This window comes from Jaculus jaculus, chromosome 8, assembly GCF_020740685.1.
Source record: "Jaculus jaculus isolate mJacJac1 chromosome 8, mJacJac1.mat.Y.cur, whole genome shotgun sequence".
NCBI lineage: Eukaryota > Metazoa > Chordata > Mammalia > Rodentia > Dipodidae > Jaculus > Jaculus jaculus.
Window position 1 is genome coordinate 60,642,748 of NC_059109.1, and position 22,121 is coordinate 60,664,868.

Here is a 22,121-nt window from a genome sequence, read left to right on the forward strand (position 1 = left end):
CTGAATAAAGGAGCATTCCAACAGGAGGACATTACAGTCATAAACATATATGTACCTAACATGGGGCTCCCAATTTCATCAAACAAACACTGATAGACTTAAGGTGACAGATTACACCAAACACAATTGTAGTGGGTGACTTCAATACCCCACTCTCATCAATTGACAGGTCACCCTGGCAAAAAATAAACAGAGGGACATCTGGATTAAATGACATCATGGAACAAATGGACCTAACAGATATCTATAGAACATTCCATCCAAATGCTGCAGAATATACATTTTTCTCAGTAGCACATGGAACACTCTCTAAAATAGACGATGTATTAGGACACAAAACATATCTCAACAAATATAGGAAGATTGAAATAATCCTTGTACTCTATCTGACCACAATGGGATTAAGCTGCAAATCAGCAACAAGAAAAACTACAGAGCCTACAGAAATTCATGGAGGCTAAACAGCACACGATTGAATGATGAATGAGTAATAAAGGAAATCAATAAATTCATAGACTCAAATAATGATGAGACTACAACATCCAAAACCTTTGGTACACAATGAAGATACTTCTAAGAGCGAAATTTATAAGCATATGTGCCTATATTAAGAAATTAGAGAGTTCACAAGTAAACAATTTAATGCTTCACCTTAAGGCCTTGGAAAAAGAACAAGGTAAACCAAAAATCAATAGACAGGAAGAAATAATAAAGATTAGGGCAGACATTAGTGAAATAGAAACCAAAAAAAAAAAAAAAAAAAACCCAAAGAAGCAATGAAACAGTTGATTCTTTGAAAGGATAGACAAGATTGATAAACCCTTAGCAAATCTGACCAGAAGAAAGAGAGAAGAGAAAAAATTAATAAAATTAGAGATGAAAAGGGCACCATTACAACAGATAACAAAGAAATTCAGAAAATCAGAAGGATATAATTTAAGAATATATATGTCTCTAAGTTTGAAAATCTGAAAGATATAGATGATTTCATTGATTCATATTACCTACCAAAATGAAATCAAGATGATATAAACCATTTAAATAGACCAACAACAAGTATGGAGACCCAAGTAGTTATAAAAAGTCTCCTAACTAAAAATGTCCAGGCCCAGATGGATTCACCAGTGAATTTTACCAGACATCCATGGAAGAACTAATACCACTGCTTCTCAAACTTTTCCATAAAATGGAAAAGGAAGGAATTCTACTGAACTCCTTCTATGAAGCCAGCATAACCATGATACCAAAAATGGACAAAGACAGAATAAAAAAAATTACAGACCAAACTACCTTATGAACATAGATGCAAAAATTCTGAACAAAATATTGGCCAACAGAATACGAGAATATATGAAAAAGACCCCCTGACCAAGTTGGCTTTATTCCAGGGGTGCAGGGATAGTTCAACATATGCAAAAAAATAAATGTAATATACCATATAAATGGTCTGAAGGACAAAAATCACACGAACATTTCAATAGATGCATGGTAAAAGTGTTACAGAAACTGGGAAGGGAAGGAATATATCTCAACAAAATAAAAGCTGTTTATGACAAACCTACAGCCAACATAATACTAAATGGGGAAAAACTTGAAGCTTTTCCACTAAAATCAGGAACAAGACAAGGGTGTACACTGTCTTCACTTTTATTTAATATAGTACAGGAAGGCTTATCCATAACAATAAGGCAAGAGATATACATAAAAGGGATACAAATTAGACAGGAAGAGATCAAGATATCATTATTTGCAGATGACATGATTCTATACATCAAGGACCCTAAAGACTCTACCAGCAAACTGTTAGCACTGATAAACACTTTTAGCAACATAGCAGGATACAAAACATACACACAGAAATCAGTATCTTTCCTATCTACTAGCAACAAACATATGGAGGATGAAATCAGGAAATCTCTCACATTCATAACTGCCTCAAAAAAAAAAGAAAATAAAGTACCTTGGAATAAACTTAACCAAGGAAGTAAAGGATCTCTACAATGAGAACTTTAAAACACTCAAGTGAGAAATTGCAGACGACACAAGAAAATAGAAAGACATCCCTTGTTCTTGGACTGGAAGAATCAATATTGTAAAATGTCAATCTTACCATAAGCAATCTATACATTTAATGTAATCCCCATTAAAATTATAATGGCATTCTTCACAGAAATAGAAAAAAAAATCCTAAAATTCATTTGAAAGCACAAAAAAGCCTCAAATGGCCAAAACAATTTTGAACAACACAAATAAGGCTGGTGGTATTATCATACCCAATTTTAAGCCACAAACTGACCTTAGGGTTGGACTCCAGGATCTGCCCCCAGTGACACCTCTTCCAGCAAGGTGGCTAGAGACTCAAGTTACAAGGTTTAATAAAACACCTGAATCTGTGGGGGACATACATTCAAACTATCACATTCTAATCTTGGTCCCCAATAGACTCATGACAATCTCACACTGTAACCTGTATTCATTCCAACTTTAAAGGTTCCTATATTCTTTAACAACTTTTAGGTTGTTCCAAAGTCCCAAGTCTCATCTGCAATTCAAGACTGTCACTTTTTTATTATTTTATTATTGTATGTATTTTATTATTATTATTATTTATTTGAGAGAGAGAAAGATGCAGAGAGACTGAGAGAGAATGGATGTGCATAGCCTTTGGCCACTGCAAGTGAACTCCAGATGCATGTGCCACCTTGTGCATCTCGCTTACGTGGGTCTTGGGCAATCAAACCTGGGTCTTTTGGCTTTACAGGCAAATGCCTTAACCACTAAGCCATCTCTCCAACCCTCAAGACTATCTTTTAACTGTGAGTCCTGTAAAATCAAATTAAGCTATATACGTCCAACACACAATGGCATAGAATAAACATTTCCATTGCTGTAAGTCCTAACAAGGAGAGACTAGGACTAGACCAAAGAAAAATCAGTAACCATAAGGTAAACATCAAATATCTGCAGTTCAAGTCTGACATCCATAACCTGTGATGACAGTCTCTGGAGTTTTAAATTTCTGTCCCTCCAACTGGGAAGAATATCCACGGAAAACTTCCATCACAAGCCAATAGCACTCCCTGGAAGCCTCTTCATAATCCTGGTGGATCCAAAGCATCTTTAGTTCTCCACTGCAAACCATGCTGCATCTTACAAAGGTCTCACTGCTTTCTCTACCAGGGATATCACCCTGCTATACTTGCTGTGTCTCAGCAGCAACTCCTGGAACCTATGCACTTCATGACCTACTTCAATGCATTTTTTTGTGCTTTCAAAACCAACACCAGGTGTGCAGCTGTACAGCCAAGTGTTAATACAGGAGGAAATAAATCATGACTTTAAAGAGCAGGATCCTTCCTTCCAATCATCTCCTTTCAAGAGTTTGCATTTCTACCATTCTGTTATCCTAGTTGGAATCACATCAGACCTTAATTCTATTGTTTCAGTGTAAGCACCTTAATAGTGGCAATGTGCTTGACAATAGCAGCTTCAATAACCTAAAACCTGTCTCTGTGCCTGTAACTTTAGACCAACTTTAAGTCTTGTGTCTTCCAGTTCTATAACATCTGTCAAGCACATCAGTCCACTACTTTCAAATTCAACCTTGATCAAATTATCTGGGCATGGTAGCCCAGGTCCAACAAATTTCTCTGTAGTCTTTCCTTTCTCTTTGAAAGTTCCTAAGGAAAGGCTCCAAATACTATTCTCTCTTCATTTAGAACTTTCAAACTCTCATCAAAATAACCATAATATTTGGCTTCCCACACTATGAGGCTTCTGCAGTCACAACTTCCAAGTCCATACATATTCCTCCTCTAGCACACAAGTTCCAAAAGACCAAAATCCACATGTTCAGATTCATTTCAGCAACACTTTACTCTTTTGGGACCATATTTATGTCATCGACCATTTTATGTTGCTGGGATGAACATCCAAACCAGACACAGTTTTGGGGAAGAAGGAATTCATTTTAAGCTGACAGATCCAGGGGAAGTTCCATCTTTGGTGGAAGAAGATGATTCCATACACCCAAGCAGAGAGAAACCACCAAATAGGCAGGAAAAAACAAAAGCAGCAAGCATAAATGGGTAGCAAGCAGCAGGGACTCCACTAGAGCTCAGACTACTCTGCATTACTTTAAGGTGGAAATCAGATCTTCCCTAAAACACACCTTTGGGATGGATACCATGATGTCCCCAATGTGACACCTCCTCCTGCTAGGTAGCAGAACATTCAAGTTACAAAGTTTAATAAACACCTGCATCTATGTGGTATATACATTCAACTACTTCCAAGTGAGTTTTGGTTCAGGGATTCCCCTGAGGTCTGCAAAATGATACTAGACATTGCCAGGTTGTCTGCAAAGCCTAAGGACCTATGTTCAACCCCCGAGGTTTCACATAAGCCAGACGCACAAGGCGACACAAGAGCGCACAAGGTGGCACATGTGTCTGGAGTTCAATCACAGTGGCTGGAGGCCCTGGTGGGCCAATTCTCTCTCTCTCACATAAAAACAGGCCAGTTCTTCCGGACGTGGTGGCATGTGTGTATGGAGTTTGTTTGCTTGCAGCAGCTAAAGGCCCTGGTATGCTCATTTCTCTCTCTGCCAGGCATGGTGGCACATGCTTTTAATCCCAGAATTCAGGAAGCCATGGTAGGAGGATATTGCTGTGAGTTCAAGGCCAGCCTGAGACTATATAGTGAAAACCAGGTCAGCCTAGGCTAGAGCAAGACTCTACCTCAAAAACCAACCAAACAAACAAACAAAAAACAAAAACCTGAATCTTTGAAACTGCTAGAGGAAAACATAGGCTTAAAAACTTCAAGATAGAGACATAGGCAACAATGTTCTAAAAAGAACTCTAACAGTATAAAAAATCATATCAAGAATTGACAAAATTAAAAAAAAAAACCCTTCTGATTAGCAAAGTAAAAGATTGGGGCAGTGAGGAGAACCTACAGAATGGTAAAAACTTTGCCAACTATGTATCAGATAAGGGATGTATATGGAGGTTATATATCTATAAAGATTAAACATCAGAAAACCATTCACACAGTAAATTGGATAATATACTGAATTGACATTTCTCAAGAGAAGAAATCCAAATGGACAATAACTTGAAAAAGTGCTCAACATCATTAGCCTTCAGGGAAATACAAACTAAAACTACTTTGACATTCTACCTCACCTCGGACAGAATGGGTATCATCAAGAAAACAAATGTTGGTGCAGATATGGTGAAAGAACAAACCTTTATGGTATAGCTAGTGGGAATATAAACTTTTACAGCCACTCTGGAGATCATTATAGATGTTCCTAAGCAAAATCCTGAAAATTGAACCACCTACCCCACTCTTGGGTATATATATGAAAAACTCCAAGTCAACATATTGCAGAGATACTTGCATATCCATATTTACTGCTATAGCATGCCCAAATAGTCAAGAAATTGAACCCATTTACATGTCCACCAACAGGTGAAGAGATGAAGAAAATAAAATTTTATACAGAAAAAAAAGAAAAATGAATACAACTGGGAATCACTGTGTTAAAAGAAATAAACCAGACTCAGAAGGCTAAATAGTATGAGTTTTCTCTTATGTACGGAATCCAGATTTTAAAATTTTAGGTATTTGTGTGTGTGTGTGTGTGTGTGTGTGTGTGTGTGTGTGTGTCTGTGTGTCTGTGTGTGTCTGTGTCTGTGTGTAGGTCATAAAACTAGAAAGAGGATCACAAGAGGGGATGAGAAGATCTTAAGATGGATGGGAAATGGCGAGGGTAATGGAATCATATAATAAGAAAGCAGAAATTCGGGAGGCAGAGGTAAGAGGATAGCCATGAGTTCGAGGCCACCCTGAGACTACAGAGTTAATTCCAGGTCAGCCTGGACCAGAGTGAGACCCTACCTTGAAAAACCAAAAAAAAAAAAAAGAAAAAGAAAGCAGAAATTGAGACTAAGTCAGGGATGAAAGTGAGAGGGGGCAGTATTATAGAAAACAGTTGGGGAAGAGCAAGAATGAAAACAAGGTATAATGACACATATGTATGAAAATATCATGTTAAAACTCATTACATTGTATACTAACCTAAAAGAAGTAAGCCAGGCTGGAGAGATGGCTTAGTGGTTAAGGTACTTGTCTGCAAAGCCTAAGGACCCATGTTCGACTCCCGAGGTTTCACATAAGCCAGAGGCACAGGTGATACAAGAGCACACAAGGCGGCACATGTGTCTGGAGTTCAATTGCAGTGGCTGGAGGCCCTGGTGGGCCAATTCTTCTCTCTCCCTCCCTCCCTCTCTCTCTCTCTCTCATAAAAAAAGGCCAGTCCTTCTGGGCGTGGTTGTGCATGCCTTTAATCCCAGCATTTGTGAGGCAGAGGTAGGAGGATCACTGTGAGTTCGAGGCCACCCTGAGAAAACAGAGTGAATTCCAAGCCAGCCTGGACTAGAATAAGACCCTACCTCAAAAAAAAAAAAAAAAAACAACAAAAAAAAAACAAAAAACAGGCTGGAGAGATGGCTTAGTGGTTAAGCACTGGCCTGTGAAGCCTAAGGACCCCAGTTTGAGACTCGATTCCCCAGGACCCACGTTAGCCAGATGCACAAGGCGGCGCACACGTCTGAAGTTTGTTTGCAGTGGCTGGAAGCCCTGGCGCACCCATTTTCTCTCTCTCTATCTGCCTCTTTCATTCTCTGTCTGTCACTTTGAAATAAATAAATAAATATAAAAACAAAAAAATAATTAAAAAACAAAAAAGAAACAAAAAACCACTAAGAATTAAACTGTGAAGTTCTTATGAATTTTCAAGTAAATAGAATACTTCAAATAATAATGTTATTTGTTGAGTTGATCTTAGTCATTGTGGTTATTGCTGGCTCAGGGCTTCCTATCTAGATTTTATGTCTATAGAAATCAAGAGATTAATAAAAAGAGGAAGCTATGAAAATAAGTAACATTCCTATACACCAATACTGAACATGCTGAAAAAGAAATTAGAAAAAAAAATTCACCTTTTCAATAGCTTAAAAATTCCTTAAAAAATAATAAAATTTTATTACCATCAACAAATCCATCACCATCCTAGGAATGAACTTAACAAAAGAGATGAAAGACATCTATAATGAAAATGACAGAATATCAAAGAAACTGAAGAAGATGAATGGAGGGCTCCCCATGTCCATGGATAGACAGTACCAATGCTATGTAAGTGACCATATTTCCAAAAGCACTATACAAATTCAAGGTATTTCCTATCAAAATTCTAATAAAATTCTTCCCAGAAATAGAAAAAAAAAATCCTAAACTTCATATGGAAGCACAAAAGACCCTGAAATAGCCAAAGCAACACTGAGCAAAACAGCAATGCTGGAGTATCATGACACTTGATTTGTATTTACACATTGAATACTAACAAAATCATCATGACACTGAAACAAAAACAGACACATAGACCTACGGAATAAATTCCAGAAATAAACCCAGATAGCTACACTCACCTAATGTCACTGATGGTGCCAAAACTTATGTTGGAGAAAAATCACCTCTTTAATAAATGGGTTCTAGGAAAACTGGATGTTCACATGTAAAGGCTGGAATTAGATACCTCTTACTCTCCACAAACAATTCAAAAACATAACATTTTGAATGTTCTAGAGGAAATCATAGGGGTGGATTGGGGAGATTGCTAGGTGGGTAAAAGTGCTTGTTGCTCATGTGTGATGACTGGAGTTTGGATGCTCAGAACCCACATAAAAGAGTGGATGTACCAGCAAGCACCTGTAACTCCAGTCTTCCTACAGTGAGATGGGAAGCAGAATCAGCACAGCTAGTGTATGCTGTGATGAACAAGATAGGCTATCTCAAAGAAGATGAAAGGTGAGGACTGGGACCTGGGAAATGGCTCAGTGGTTAACTATGCTTGCTTGCAAAGACTGACAGCCAGGGTTCAATTTCCCGGCCACCCATATAAAGGTGGATAGGTATTTAATTGCATCAAGAGACCCTGGTGTGTGTGCACATGCACACAATAATGAAGAAATAAATAAAAGCCAGGACTGAAACTTGAGGTTGTCCTCTGTAGCAGTTACTTTCTCACTGCTAGGTCAAAACACCTGACCAGCATATGGAAGGAAAGAGTTTATTTCAGCTTATTGTCCGAGAAAAAGTTTCTTCCTGGCTGGGCAAGCATGGCAGAGTAGACAACTGAGTGGTACAACCTGTCATATCAACTGGAAGGAATTAGTCTGAGTTCACTCGCTTCGTACTCTGGGCACTGGCTGGGCATCAAGTATGAGGTTTAATCACAAATAATAAGGCTATGGGGGACATTTCACATTTAAATCACCACATCTTTGATCTTCACACATGTGCCAAACAACTCACACATACATACACCACACACACAACTATAATTTAAGAAATATAGAGGAAACTCTTCAAGATATAGGCATAGAAAACAATTTGATGAATAGGACTCTAATAGTCCAGGAGACAATAGCAAGAATTGACAAATTGGATTGTGTGAAATTAAAAGGCTTCTGTATAGCAAAGGCAACAATCAACAGAATGAAGAGACAGCTTTAAGAATGGGAGAAAATATTTGGCAACTATATATCTCACAAAGAATTACCAGGTGGAATCTATGAAGAACTCAAAAAACTTAAATACCAAGAGAAAAAAATAGCTCAAATCAATAGAGAAATAAACTGAACAGATAGTTCTCAAAGAAGAGGTACAAGTGATCAATAAATGCATGAAAAAATGTTCAGAGAGCTATCACAGAATGAGGGAGAGGTGGCCACATTTAGGTCAGAGGCACTGGGACCCTGCTATGTGGCAGAATATCCTTCCTACTCAGAAGAAAAAAAAATCACATGGACTTCTAGGAAGATGGTGGAACAGGAGCCTCACCAATAAACAAGAGGCAAGATAATACACAATATGGTCATTGTAGGTAAAAGACAAGATCTGTAAATAAACTTAATAAGCCAGGTAAGAGCCTGTGGTGGTTTGATTCAGGTGTCCCCCATATACTTAGGTGTTCTGAATGCTAGGTTCCCAGCTAATGGAAATCTGGGACTTAACACCTCCTGGAAGCAGTGCATTGTTGTGGGCAGGCTTATGGGTATTATAGCCAGTTTCCCCTTGCCAGTGTTTGGCACACTCTCTTGTTCCTCTTGTCCACCTGATGTTGGTCAGGGGGTGATGTCCAACATCTGCTCATGCCATCATTTTCCCTGACATCATAGAGCTTCCCTTCAAGTCTGTAAGCCAAACTGAAATCCCCTTTTCCCCATAAGCTGCTGTTGGTTGGGTGATTTCTGCCAGCAATGCAAACCTGCCTGCAACAAAGCCCAACAGAGAAGCAGGAGGAGCCACTTCTAATCAGTGTAGATCAGCTCAGGATGGCCACTGGAAGTGTTTTTCTTCACTGACAACAGACCTGCCCTGCCTGCAGCAGAAGGAGCCTAGGAAACTGCAGAGAAGTGCTTCTCCTTATACACCCCAGACTTTCAAAATCATAAGGGCCTGAAATTGAGGACATGACTAGCTGACCTCCATGAGACCATAACCAGGCCACATTCCACAACTTCCATTCCCTCAGATGGCAGCCCTGAGATTTTAGAAAGCCAAATGTTCCCTGTCATCCCTCATGCATACAGCTTGGAGCTCAGCTGGGCCCACCTAGGCAAGCTGGAAGTGTACCAGGAGGAAACCATCTTAACAACTTGGTGTAGGTGCGATAGAAACTTAATCCAAAAGTAAAGGACTGATCTCTACTGATTCTATAGGTTTAAATTGAATACGCCAATGGCACCTGTAGGTTGCTAAAGGAACTATTGCAGGAAAGGAAAGAATTTTTATCTTTTAGTGTTCTTTTAAAAATATCATTCTTGGGCTGGAGAGATGGCTTAGCGGTTAAGCGCTTGCCTGTGAAGCCTAAGGACCCCGGTTCAAGGCTCGGTTCCCCAGGTCCCACGTTAGCCAGATGCACAAGGGGGCGCACGCATCTGGAGTTCGTTTGCAGAGGCTGGAAGCCCTGGCGCGTCCATTCTCTCTCTCTCCCTCTCTCTGTCTTTCTCTCTGTGTCTGTCGCTCTCAAATAAATAAATAAATAAATAAAATAAAAAAAAGAAAAGATAAAAAAAATATCATTCTTGCATATAATCCATGATGGTTTTTGTGTTTGTGTATTGCTCAGTTAGATTTTATGTTTGTTTAATATTTTTCTTCACCTAGTCTACTATTGTGATCTCCAACACTCTTCCCATGCACAACTCCTACACTGTACCTCTCTTTCAAACCTCTTATACACATTCATTCCTCCTGATTTCCTTCTTTTTATATTCTGCAACCCTCCATAGCCCAAACAACCTCTAAAATCTATGCAATTTAACAGCACATAAGTTTTCATCTCAGTTACTTTTGCCACCTCCATCTTTTTCAACTAAGAGTAGTCCCCATCCTAACTTACCTTACAAGTCTCCCACCTCTAAGTAACTAAAATCCTAGTATAGACCATAGCCAGTCTTGCTTGTTTATCCACCAAGGAATGAAACTATTGTTAATTTGTTACTATGATTTTTGCATACCCACCAGATTTGGTCTTTCTTGCTATGAGTATTCTACTCTGGGAATCATGTAGAGGCCACAACAGGCTTCTTGACTTCTAAACTGAGGATATAACACCCGAACTACACACCTAAGAATATAGCTGATAAAACAAACAGAAAATCCAAGTGACAATATAACCAGAGATGCCAAAATTCTAATGTGGTGATATAAGAAGCACACAAAAAATCAAGACAATGTAACTCCTCCAAGAATTATGAATCCCATAGTAATAGTCACCAGTGAGAGCAAATTAGATCAAAGGTCACACAGAATTCAAAAGAATGATTATAAGTATATTCAAAGAAATCAAAGATGAAATCAAAGGAATCAAAGAAGATAATAAGGTCATAAAGAAATTGCAAGAGGACACAGATAATCTGAACAAAATATGAGGTTGATACAAGACATGAGTAAGGAGATAGAAATACTAAAGAAAAATAAATCTGAAATACTAGAAATGAAACACTCAATACATCAAATAGAAAAAACTCTAAAACATCTCACCAGTAAGATGGATCAAATAAAGGATAGAATATCTGAACTTGAAGACAAGGTGGAGGAATTAGAACAAGGATAAAGACAACTTAGTAACAAAATATGAATGCAACTTTCAAGAAATTCATGATACTACAAAGAGGTCAAATCTATGAATCCTGGGGATAGCCAGAGAATTTCAGTCTAACACAAAGTAATTACTTTTAACAACATTATAAAAGAAAATTTCTGGCTGGGCATGATGGTGCATGCCTTTAATCCCAGCACTTGGGAGGCCAAGGTAGGAGGACTGCTATGAGTTCAAGGCCATCCTGAGACTACATAGTGAATTCCAGGTTAGCCTGGGACAGAGTGAGACCCTACCTGGAAAAAAATAAAAACAAACAAAAGAAATTTCCTCAAAATGAGAGAAAGAGATATAAATGTAGATATGGGAGACATTAAGAACATCAAATAGACAAGCAGAGAAAATAAGTTACCCTTATCATAGTATAATTAAATTACCAAATATGTAGACCACAGAAAGTATATTGAAGGTACAAGAGAGAAGCACAAAGTTACTAATAAAGGTAGGCCATCAGAGTAACAACAGATTCCTAAACAGAAACTTCAAAAGCCAAGAGAACCTGGATTGATGTATCCCAAGTTCTGAAAAACAGTTGCCAACTCACACTGCTATATCCAGCAAAATGAGCTGTCATAATTAAAGAAGAAAGAGGAACTTTCTATATTAGAAATATGTTAAAAGAAATCATGGTCTGGAGAGATGGCTTAGCAGTTAAGGCACTTGCCTGCAAATCCAAAGGACCCAGGTTTAATTCTCCAGGACCCATGTAAGCCATATGCACAAGGGGGTGCATGTACCTGGAGGATTTTTTTTTTTGTAGTGGCTAAAGGTCTTGCCACCATTATTTCTCTTTGCCCCCCCTCAAATAAACAAATAAAATAAATTAAAAATAATTTTGACCACTAAGCCAGCTTTATAGAAAACATTTGCAGAATTCAGATTAAAGAGGAGGAAAAGTACATACATGAGGCCACAGGAAAGGATAAACTATACTTGAATAATAGCTAATCAGAGAGGAATAGAAAACTCTCAAGCACTACAAAATCAACAAAGCAGTAGAAATTAATATACACTGTTCAATAATAACTCTGAAAATTAGTTGCGTCAATTCCCCAGTCAAAAGACACATACTAGCAGAATGCACTAAAAGACAGGGTTCTTTGTTGCCTTCAAGAAGTGTTCCTCTGCATAAAAGACATTATCTTGGAGTAAAAGGATGGAAGATGATGTTTCAAGGAAATGGGGAAACAATTGCGGCTATTGTGATATAAAAATATTCTGATATTTAGACAACCTTCAAACCAATATTAGTTAGAATAAATTAAGAAAAGGTCATATTATACTCATTAAGGGAACAAACCAAGAAAACACTATAATTCTGGACATATATACACCCAATGTAGGTATCTAATTTCAGTACAGAAATACTACTGGATATAAACACACAGATTAACCCCAGCACAACAGTATTGTAAAATTCAATGCCATATTTTCACTAATTGACAGGTCATCCCAGCAAAAAATAAACAGAGAGGTACATGGATTAAATGACCTCATAGCACAATTGAACCTAATAGACACCTACAGAACATCCCATCCAAATGCTGCAGAATAAACATTTCTATAGCAGCACATAGAACTTTCTCTAAAATACATCATCTATTAGAACAGCTGGGAGTGGCACATACACCTATAAGCCTGACCAGTGAATTACAGGGGCTCATGAACTGCAAGCTTTGGAATCAGTAAGAACTCTGTTGCACAGACAGTATGTGTAGCTAAGTGATAGAGGAAGATATATGAGGTTGTTTTTTTTCTGACTGCCACAGGCAAGACCATGGGGAGCCACAAGTGAAAGCATGGGGTACTCTATCAGCACATACATACATGCATATACCACACATACCACATACTCTGCATACACACATACACACACATGAGAGAGAGACAGATTGAAGAAGAGGCCAGGAGATAGACCAGGACCCAAGTAAGCCAGATGCACAAGGTGGAGCATATGTCTGGAGTTCATTTGCAGCAGCAGGAAGCCCTGGTGCACCCATTCTCTCTCTTTCTCGTCTCTATCTCTTTCTCTGCCTCTCTCTCATAAATAAATAAAAGTAAATAAATATTTTAAAAAATTGACTATAGAGCCGAATACAGTTCTCAAAAGAAAACATACAAAGGGTCAATACATATTTTAAAAAATGTTCAACATTCTTAGCTACTAGAGAAATGCAAATTATGATTCCATCTCACCCTAGTCAGAATGGCTGTCATTAGAGTCAAATGCCAATAAAATGCTGGTGAAGGTATAGGGAAAGCAGAGCCCTTATCCATTGTTGGTGGGAATGTAAACTGGTACAGCCAGAACAGAAATCAGTGTAGAGGTTTCTGAGACAGCTTAAAAAAGACTTACCATATGACCCAGATATATCACTCCTGAGCACATACCTAAGGACTCTACAATGTACTGCAGAGGTACTTCCTCATCTGTGTGTATTGCTACTCTATTCACAAGCACTAAGAAATGGAACCAGCCTAGATGTCATTAATTGATGAATGAATAATAAAGACACACAATGGACTTTTATTCAGCTCCAAAGAAAAATTAAAGTTGTAGTAAAGTGGATGGATCTGGAAAAGATTGTACTAAGTGAGGTAACCCAGGCTAAGGAAGTCAAACTCTGCATGATCTCTGTCACATGCAGATCCTAGCTTCAAAATTTTCAGATTTGTGTGTGAGTTGCAGAGTCAGTAGTAGAGGATTACAAGCATTCTGGTTACCCCCAGCTGTTCATGCATGTGCTGACCAGTCAAACTCAGGGAAAATCAGGCCCCTTTAAGTGTTCACACTTGTACATCAAGTTCACAAATCCACTGAGCCATCTCTCTAGTACTAGATTTTTTTTTTTTTAAGACATGAAAATAGAAGGTGTGTAATTTGGGAGGAGGAAAGTGATTACAGGGAAGGGAAAGAAGAAAGGGTAGTACAGAGGAGAATATGATGAAAGTACATTATATACAAATATGAAAATTTCATAATCAAACCAATTACTTTGTAAATTCATACAGACCCAAGAAATAAAAAAATAAACAAACAAACAAACCAGGAAGGGCCACACCATTCCTTGCCTTTAGGAACAACTGAACTGCACTGCTTTGATTTGTCCCATGAGCATACTGCTGGCATCAGAATTCAGAATTATCCTGCTATCATGACGAGAATGACTCTACAGTAGAGACATTACTTCTACTGGGATGGGGGTATGCATCTGCAATGTGGACCTGGGGAAGGGACTGTGTTGTAGACCTGCTGAGTCCCATCAATTTCCCTAAGTGATGACTTTTTATTGCTATCACTATGCCATGTGCAAAGGGCTAAAGACCTCTCCTTCATGGAACTTTGGAGTGAACCTATGTGTTTTTTTCTCTTTGTTTTATTTAATCTGAACAATTCCAAAGGAGAAGTAGATCATGAAACAAAGGATCTTTAACTCCTGTGATTTACAGAGGAAGTGATGCAGATCACATATGGTCTACAGTCAATGATAGTCGCTGGCAGAGAATAAGCCCTATCTTGCAGAATAACATGGGTAACAAAATAGAAATCTCGGGAGACCTCCACAAACAAGATAATTTCACAGCTTCAGAATAAATAAGCAAAGTTAGAGACGTCAAACTTTCTACCTTGAGGCTCTACATACAGAACAAGCTAACCATCACAGATGTAGCTGAGGTTTAAAACCATGTTCTGTGAGACTATAGATGTGAAAGCTCAGGTGCACTATATGTTTAAATGTCGCATAGACAATTTATCACCATAGACATTTCTTTTCCTTGTCTAAATAGAAGACAGTGCTTTTGAGGATGGTACACTAGAGTCATGATGATGATGACCATTAAAAGGTATAAATAAGGCGGGCGTGGTGGCGCACGCCTTTAATCCCAGCACTCGGGAGGCAGAGGTAGAAGGATTTCCGTGAGTTCAAGGCCACCCTGAGACTACAGAGTTAATTCCAGGTCAGCCTGGACCAGAGTGAGACCCTACCTCGAAAAACCAAAAAAAAAAAAAAAAAAAAAAGAAAAGGTATAAATAGCTCAACTTCTTCCTGCTAGCAGCAGACACAAGACTACTGAGGGCCGTTGTTATGACACATTGTCCCTCTGTATTCTAGATCAATAGTTCTCAGAGTAGGGTCTTCTTACTGGCAGTGACAACTGGAAACTGGAAAAATGAAAATTCTCCGGCCTTATTATAGCTTTCTTGAATTAAAACTTGGGTGGCAGGGTTTAGTGATCTTGAACACATATTCCAGTGACTGTGATACATGCTAGAGTTGGACCTCTGAGTTTGATTCTGGAGTCCTACTGTCTTCTCCCAGTAGCTCCTCACTCAAGGAGCATTAACTCTTTGAAATACAGGCTACTGGCTGACACTGGAATCAGACCCCTTTTTCCTGGGGCTGATTATTCCAGTAGGGGGTAGGAAGGTAAATAAAATGGCTGGTGACTTGTCAATTCAATACTTTGATTAGTAGAGCACTTGCACACATAACCAAGGATTTATGTCACTTTGAAAACAGTCAAAAAATAGCATTAAAGTTTTCTAGGCCTTACCTTTTGCATAAGTAACAAGATGCCCCAGGCAATTATAGGACACTGGAGATGCTCATATGATTAACTCTGTTTGCAAAATACCATGTGTCAATTAACAGAAATGGTCAATTGATGGGGAAGGCTTGGCCAATTCAAACATTTATAAAATATGATATCATTCATAATCGTATGCATACCTTTACTTCCTTTCTCCCAGGCCACCCACTATGTAATAAAAGGAGTCACCCTTTTTTAGCCTACTAAACTATCCATCTTTTTTTTTTTTTTTTTTTTAGTTTTTAGAAGTAGGGTCTCACTCTAGCTCAGGCTGACCTGGAATTCACTATGTAGTCTCAGGGTAGCCTCAAACTCATGGTGATCCTCCTACCTCTGCCTCCCAAGTGCTGGGATTAAAAGTGTGTGCCACCATGCGCAGCTCACACATAGTTTCTTAAAGAACCATACTCATGGTCAGAGTTCATTCTCTACTAATCAAATTATTGATAAACTATGGACCCAGGTGATGTAGGCATCAATTCTCATAGAGTTTTACTGAAGAAGAAAGGACTGTGACATCTCTAATTATAATCTCATCTCTTTTCTTTGCAAGCAAGTTCCTTTTAACCACGAAGCCATCTTCTCAGAGCCCCCTTTTCTTTTAGCATATGCAATAATTGGTATGTGTTTTTTTGTGTATGATTATATATTGTTAAATCAATGCAAAGGAATATGGAATAAGAAATCTTCCACCCCCACAAAATAGCCCTCAGAAAGGAGAGCAATGGAAGAGAATCACTCTTATTCTTCCTTCATCCAGGGTAGGTTTTCCCATCTCTGTCACACCCCATTTTGCCCTTACACCTATTAAGTGATGAGTTTTCTCCTTTTCCCCAAGGCATAGCCCATGCAGTGGTGCAAAGTGATGGAGATACACTGTTTCTCAAGTCACAGTGGGAGCAGAATCAATGTACATATATCCACAACCATCATGACCAGGCCATGTGCCCCTTTGGAGTTGGGGAGCAACACTCAGGCTGGTGTATGCCTGTAGATGTTATAGCTATTTCTCAACCTCTTGAAAGATTGCCTTGTTCAGTTTTCACTTTAGCAGTGAGCTGTGACTCATCTGGACTCATTAGCAGACAGAGAAGAACAAGGTTAGTACATTTTTCTTTCAACTGTGGGGCTGGAGTACAGGTGAGAAGAGTCTGAGAAAGGTACAGAAAGGGTAGTTTGTGGATTTCAAAGGGGACTCTGGGAAGTATCTCATATTGGCAATGATTTTTCTGGACTCACTCTGAGAACATTGCTCTCCACTGCATTAGATCAGTAAAGAATTTTATTAGTGGCCTTATCTAAATTGTCCTGGCGATCATTTCTGGAGGCAATGTGCTCCTAGTCTGTGAAGTAACAAAAAACAAGAGGGACTAATGCTATTATGGGTAAGCACTCCACATTCTTAGATAAAAGGACAGTACTGACAAAGCAAGGCCACAGCCCTTTATCCCTTAGAATGCTTCTCCCCTAGGATGTCACAGCGACAGACAGACAGAGAAAGGGGGGGGGGGAGGGAGGAAAAGAGGGAGAGAGAGATAGAGATAGAGATAGAGAGAGAGAGAGAGAGACAGAGAGAGAATGGGCACACCAGGGCCTCTAGTCACTGCAAATGAATTTCAGATGCATGTGCCCCCTTGTGCATCTGGCTAATGTGGGTCCTGGGGAATCAAGCCTTAAACCAGGGTCCTTAGGCTTCACAGACAAGTGCTTAACTGCTAAGCCATCTCTCCAGCCCATAAAAATATTTTTATAAAAGAAATTCTCTGTTCAGTGGAAGGCAGAGGGGAGAGGGGGCAAAAGAAGAGATTGGGGTAGAAATTATGATCAAAATATATAATGCACATGTGTGAAAACTGCCAATAAAAAGTTATAAAAAGAAATTCTCTTTCTTGTATGGCTACAATCTTTCTGGTGCTTTCCTAGGTCTTGTTTTCCATGAGAATAGAGAATACATGGTCAGTACCATTTGAAGCTCAGCCTCCCCTTAGGTCAGTAGTATGCTTATTGTGATGCCACTATGGAAAAATACTATATCAAAGTAATCAAGTGTCCAGGTGCAGATGGAAAACTGAGACCTAGTGCAGACAAAAGACTCCTAGTTTCTAAGGTGGAAGGGATTTAGACGCTAAGTACACTGTCTCTTCATTTTACAGAGGGGGAATCACAAGTCTAATGATAAAAAAGTCTTGTACATACTCACCAGCAAGATGGGGGTATGCACAATCTGGTCTCTATTTCCGCCCTGCTGTCCTACTTTCATATCGTGATGGTTAGTTTTGTCAGTTTGATAGGATTTAGATTCACCTAGCAGACACACCTCTGGGAATTTGCTGAGGGCATTTCCAGAGAGATTTAACTAAGGAGTAAAGACCCACTGCAACTGTGAGAAGCACCATTCCATAACCTGGGATCCCAGACTGAATGAAGAGAGGAAAATAAATGGAGCCCTAGCATTCATCTCTTCCTGCTTCCTGACTGAGGTTGTAATGTGACAAACTGATTCATGCTCTCACCATTATGCTTCCCTGCTACAATAGATATGCCCTCAAACTACGAGCCAACACAAACTCTTTCTTCTTTATATTGCCTTTATCTTGTATGGTGGCTTGTATATGAAATGTTCCCTCTAAGTTCATGTATTGAATACTTATTCCATAGCAGGTAGTGCTTTTCTGAATGTCGTGAAACCTTTAGGAGGTGGAGCCTTTCTGGAGGAAGCATGTCACTGGTGGCAGGCCTTGAAGGGTTACAGCTTAGCCTTGCTTGCTATTCTGACTATCCTGACATGACTGTGATACTGGCTTCCTGCTCCTGCCATGCTTTCCCCACCATCATGAGCCACACCCTCTGGAACTGTAAGCCAAAACAAACTGTTTCTCTAAGTTGCTCTAGTCAGGTAGTTTTTCACAGCAGTGAGAAAGTAACTGATACAGAAAATTGGTATCAAGAAACGGGGTCATTGCTATGATAAATCTGACCATGTAGTTTTTAGTCTTTTGGAACTACTTTGTAGAAGGAACATGAAAGTCTTTGGACCTCTGGACTAGACAAGCCTTAAAATGTATGCAGACCTTAATGAGCCATTCTGATAGGATGGAAGACCAGAAAGCTGGGAAAAATGTGGACTGTGAAGGCTTGGCTCATGACGTTTCTGAAGGATCTATCAGGAACTGGGAAATAGACAGCTCATGTGATTTTCTGAAAAAATTGTCAACATGCTGAAGTCACGGGACACTGAGCATCAAGCTAGAATGGAGCTGGATTCTGCTGGCTAGCTGTCACAGTGCTGGAAAGTGCTTTGTAGGCTGCTGGAGGAGAAAATTTATCAACAGTGTATCTGGCAAGCTATACAACCAACCAGGTAGGTCAAATGGCCACTGGTGCAATAGTATTATATAAGTTATGTGGGTAACCAAATGATCTCTGATTATATCTGAGGACCACTCCACAGGAAGAAATTCATGGTTGGTACCAAAAACTGAGTCAAAGGCCTATGGCTTAGAAGGACATATGCCCTAGAAATGAAGATACCACTACTGTTCTTTGGCTAAATGGGTATGTTCTGCACATTAATTACCTTCTAAATGTTAATGTCTATGCCCATTGATTAATGCTGCTCTCACTTTTGGTTAGAGAAGCTTTCTTCTATAGAGGGCAGTGACCACTAGGGAGAACCAAGACTTGTCAAAGTGATGGGAAGTGACACTTGAGTGCTCAGCATTGGATGAGGCACCACTATCACACATGCTAGGGCCCAGAGAATATTGCAGAGGAGGTGGCAGAAAGAAAATTAGTGCTGTTGTCACTGCTTGTCAGAGAAATTCCTTCTTGAAGATGTCTGTGGATACTGGGACATCTAAAAACTCATCAAAGTGCTGGAAACATGAGGCTCTTGAGAGTTCAATGCTACATGCGACATTTCTATCATGCCCTCCAAGTCTTAGGGAACATTGCAGAAGTGTGGGTAAAAAGAAGATAAGAACCAGACAGGAGGGAGGAGTACTTTGGGACAGTATATCTAGTATATGAAGCAATTAGTGCATTCATGACCTCACGGTTGCTACCTCCATAAGAGCTGTACAATATTGAGTATCTCATCAACATAGATGAAATAGATGATGGAGAAGGAAAAAAAAGGAATTAGACATCAAAGCAGAAGAAGGACTACATGGAAAGAGGAGGGGTTTGATGGAAATGGGGTGGATAAGGAAAAGGTAATAAGAGGGAATAATGATCAAATTATAGTATGTTCATGTATTAAAATTCTCAGTAGATAAAAGAAAGTGGCTGCCTTCTGCCCATGTTATAAGAACTAGAGGAAAGTTGAATTTAAAAGTAATCCTAATGTGTTTGGTAGAGGAAATTTCAAGGAAGAATAACACTGAATCTGTGGTAGGGTTTCTTTTGGATTCTCTGATTCAGATAAAAAATAAAAGAAATAAAAATACAGAGCAGAAAGACAAAAAAACTATAATGTTTGGTACAGAAGGAAATGTAAAGAAATTTAAAATTATAGGCACAGAGACCATAACTAATTAGGATATAATTGTTATAAAGATACTACTACTAAATAAGCCAAGAGCTCTGCACTGGAATAATAGGAAGATACTCTGAGGGAAAGATGTAAGGAGATCATGGAGTATTTCACCATGTTTTCAGAGAGCTATTGAGGCCGAGCAATGTGAGGCAGAGTCAGATTCCCTGCATGTAGCTACCCAAGTCCTTTGGAGCCCAGAGGATTTCATCAAGACTTGCAGATAGTAGACATGGAGCTGCAGGATTTGGTATTTGCCCTACTGGATTTTGTTCTTGTTTTGCTCCAATCTTTCCTTGTTATGTCCCTATTCCTCTTTTTTGGAAGGATAGCATCTATTCTGTGCCATTATATGTTAGAAGTATTGTGTCTTGATTTTACTGGGCTCATAGTAAAGTAGCTGCCTTGAGTCTTAGATGAGACTGTTTTGTTGCTGTTATTTTTTGACATAGGGTTTCACTTTAGCTTAGGCTGACCTGAAATTTACTATGTAGTCTCAGAGTGGCCTTGAACTCATGATGATCCTCCTACCTCTGCCTCCCGAGTGCTGGAATTAAAGGCGTGCGCCACCACACCCAGCTCAGATGAGACTTCTGAAGAGTGTTGAGACTTGTAAAGACTACAGAGACTTTTAAAATCAGACTAAGTGCATTTTGCATCAAGAGATGGCCATGGGGGCATAAAGCGTGGAATGTGATGCTTTGAATATAAAACGCCCCATCAGCTTGGTTCTTCTGTTTGAACACTTAATCCCCAGCTGGTGGTGCTCTTCTAGGTTGTGAAACCTTTGGCTGAGGTAGGAGAATTGCTGTGAGTTTGAGGTCTGCGTCTACATAGTAAATTCCAGGTCAACCTGGGCTCTAGACCAAGACCCTACCTTGAACAAAACAAACAAACAAAAAAAAACAAACAAAAAAGGCCTATGTTTTCCAGGCCTGGTGGCAAACGCAGCACTCAGAAGGCAGAGGTAGGAAGATCTCTGTGAATTCAAGGCCACTCTGAGACTACACAGTGAATTCTAGGTCAGCCTGAGCTAGAGCAAATCCCTACCTGAAAAAAACACACAAAAAAGGAGGTGCTGAAGGAAGTGTATCATTGGAGGAGGGCTTTGAGGTATTATAATCTGGTCTGTCTCTACTTCCTCTCTGATGATGTGATGTCAGCTGTCTGCTCCTACCATGTTTTCCTTGACATGATAGACTCTACCCTCTGACTGTGACTCTTTGCTTCCCTAAGTTGCTTTTGGTCAGGCATTTGTTCACAGCAATGAGAAAACAACTGATATATCAAACACTGTGTCACAGTAATGAGAAAAATAGATCATCTCATACCATGTAAACAACATCAAGCTATAAGACTGTCTGTCACCTTCCTGGCTGATCTCCAGTCAGCACCTGGAATGGATTGGTAACCTCTGTTAGTAGATACTTACTAGACCTTTCCCTGGGGGTTTTGGTGTTGAAGACCGAGAGGGGATTATATCGGTTAAGGCTGGGCTCCAAGAATGCCACTGGAATGGCAGCTGCCAGGGAAGCCAGACATTCTCCAAGAGCAGGACGTTGCCTGGAAACAAAGAAGTCCATTTAGAAGGGCTGCTTACATGCTTCCCCCACAGACTGGCTGGCCAGGCTGCCGTCTTGGGGTGTCTCACACCACTTTCCTACAGATTACCTCAGTGGACACTCTGGGACAAGCAAGGTTGCATGCATCCTCCATCTTTCTCCAGACACTAATGGTTTACATGGTCTCACTACTTGG

The 22,121-nt window shown here is 39.4% G+C and overlaps 1 protein-coding gene across 10 annotated transcripts in view; it reads right to left on the bottom strand.

Annotated features, from left to right (window-relative positions):
* Window positions 1-22,121, bottom strand: part of Ryr3 (ryanodine receptor 3) — a 598,743-nt gene that overhangs the window by 100,635 nt on the left and 475,987 nt on the right. For all 10 annotated transcript variants that reach the window (XM_045155998.1, XM_045155993.1, XM_045155990.1 and 7 more), the window contains one exon: window positions 21,796-21,926. In XM_045155998.1, coding sequence (XP_045011933.1) covers window positions 21,796-21,926 — 131 coding nt within the window. The remainder of the gene's footprint in view (window positions 1-21,795; window positions 21,927-22,121) is intronic.